The sequence below is a fragment of the Vespula pensylvanica genome, chromosome 2 (genome assembly GCF_014466175.1).
Source record: "Vespula pensylvanica isolate Volc-1 chromosome 2, ASM1446617v1, whole genome shotgun sequence".
In the NCBI taxonomy this organism is placed as follows: domain Eukaryota; kingdom Metazoa; phylum Arthropoda; class Insecta; order Hymenoptera; family Vespidae; genus Vespula; species Vespula pensylvanica.
The window spans coordinates 9832944-9834351 of NC_057686.1; the positions used below are offsets into that span (position 1 = coordinate 9832944).

At 42.1% G+C, this 1408-nt stretch overlaps 1 protein-coding gene across 1 annotated transcript; it reads right to left on the reverse strand.

Annotated features, from left to right (window-relative positions):
* Positions 1–4: 4 nt before the first annotated feature.
* On the reverse strand, positions 5–1408 carry LOC122627347 (maltase 1-like; the record flags this gene model as incomplete). Its single annotated transcript, XM_043808427.1, has 1 exon — positions 5–1408. A coding segment is annotated over one exon (1404 nt), but the record flags the coding sequence as incomplete, so codon positions are not given.

A 1408-nucleotide genomic window follows, 5' to 3' on the forward strand; every position in this document is an offset into this window, starting at 1 on the left:
CTTTCTCGGTAACAAGGATAACTTCGAGGGATCCATGCGCGATAATAGGCTTTTTCTTCAAAGCAGCCAGAGCCTTGAATACCTTATAATGGGAGATAGGACTATTTTTTTGTAGTGCCAAGTTCAAGGTCTTGTAGTTGCTATGAACCGGTAACCATGTTTTGTTACTCGTAGAAAAACCAGCACTCGTACTGTTGTCCCATTGGAACGGTGTCCTTTCTGGATCTCTCGATTTAAGATAGTATCTATCTGGACCTGCTTGACAACCAGCTGGATCGACTGTTTCTTCATAAGTGAAATCTCTATCCAGCATACCAATTTCGTCGCCGTTATAAACGACAGATACACCAGGTAGAATCATGGACAGGATATTCAACTCATCGGCTCGTTCCTTTCCGAATCTACTCGGAGCTCGGTGATTGTCATGATTGCCGACCACCCAGTTGGCAACGTAGTCTTTTGAAGGAATATTATTCATCCAACGATCGATAAAACGCTTGAAATCAGGGGCTGAAGATGCATTATTAAGATCTGATATAAACATGAAGTTAAATGGTACAGTAGAACCAGATTTGTAGTATCTCACTGTAAGATCAAAGTCTGTGTAAGCTTCGGTAAGGAACATCTTATAATCGCCTTTGGTTTTATTAGAGTGTTGATCGAGTAACTTTCTCCAGCTTGCAAGTACGTCATAGGTCTCGTTAAGATTTTTGGTGTAGATATGATCGAGAGTATCGTAGTCATCCGGTGGCAGGTCAGGACGATTAGCTGATGGTTCATCCAGGAATCTCGGATCCTCGAACATATGGTTAATCGCATCGATACGGAATCCCTCGACTCCACGATCCATCCAGAAAGAGTAAACATCCTTCATCTCTTGATCCAAATCCTTGTTACGGTAGTTCAAATCTGGCTGACCAGCAACGAATTGATGGAAGTAATACTGTTTACGTTGCTCATTCCATTCCCATGCTGAACCTCCAAAAACGGAGAGCCAATTGTTGGGTGGTTGCCTCGTACCATTAACGTATGTTGCATTCCTCCAAATATAATAATCATCGTAGGGTTTGATTCTTTGTACGCTCTTCTTAAACCACTCGTGCTCGTGTGAGCTGTGATTTGGCACATAATCAAGAATTACCTTAAGACCGAGTGACTTTGCTTTTGCCACAAGTTTGTCAAAGTCATCCAGAGTACCGTATTCTGGATTGACATCTGTGAAATTGGCAATATCGTAACCGAAGTCAGCTTGAGGGCTGGTATAAATCGGCGATAACCAAAGAGCATCCGCGCCAATCTCAGCGATATGCTCCAATTTGCTGGTAATACCATTCAAATCACCAATACCGTCGCCATTGCTATCTTTAAAGCTTCTAGGATAGATCTGATAGATCAAACTATTCTTGTA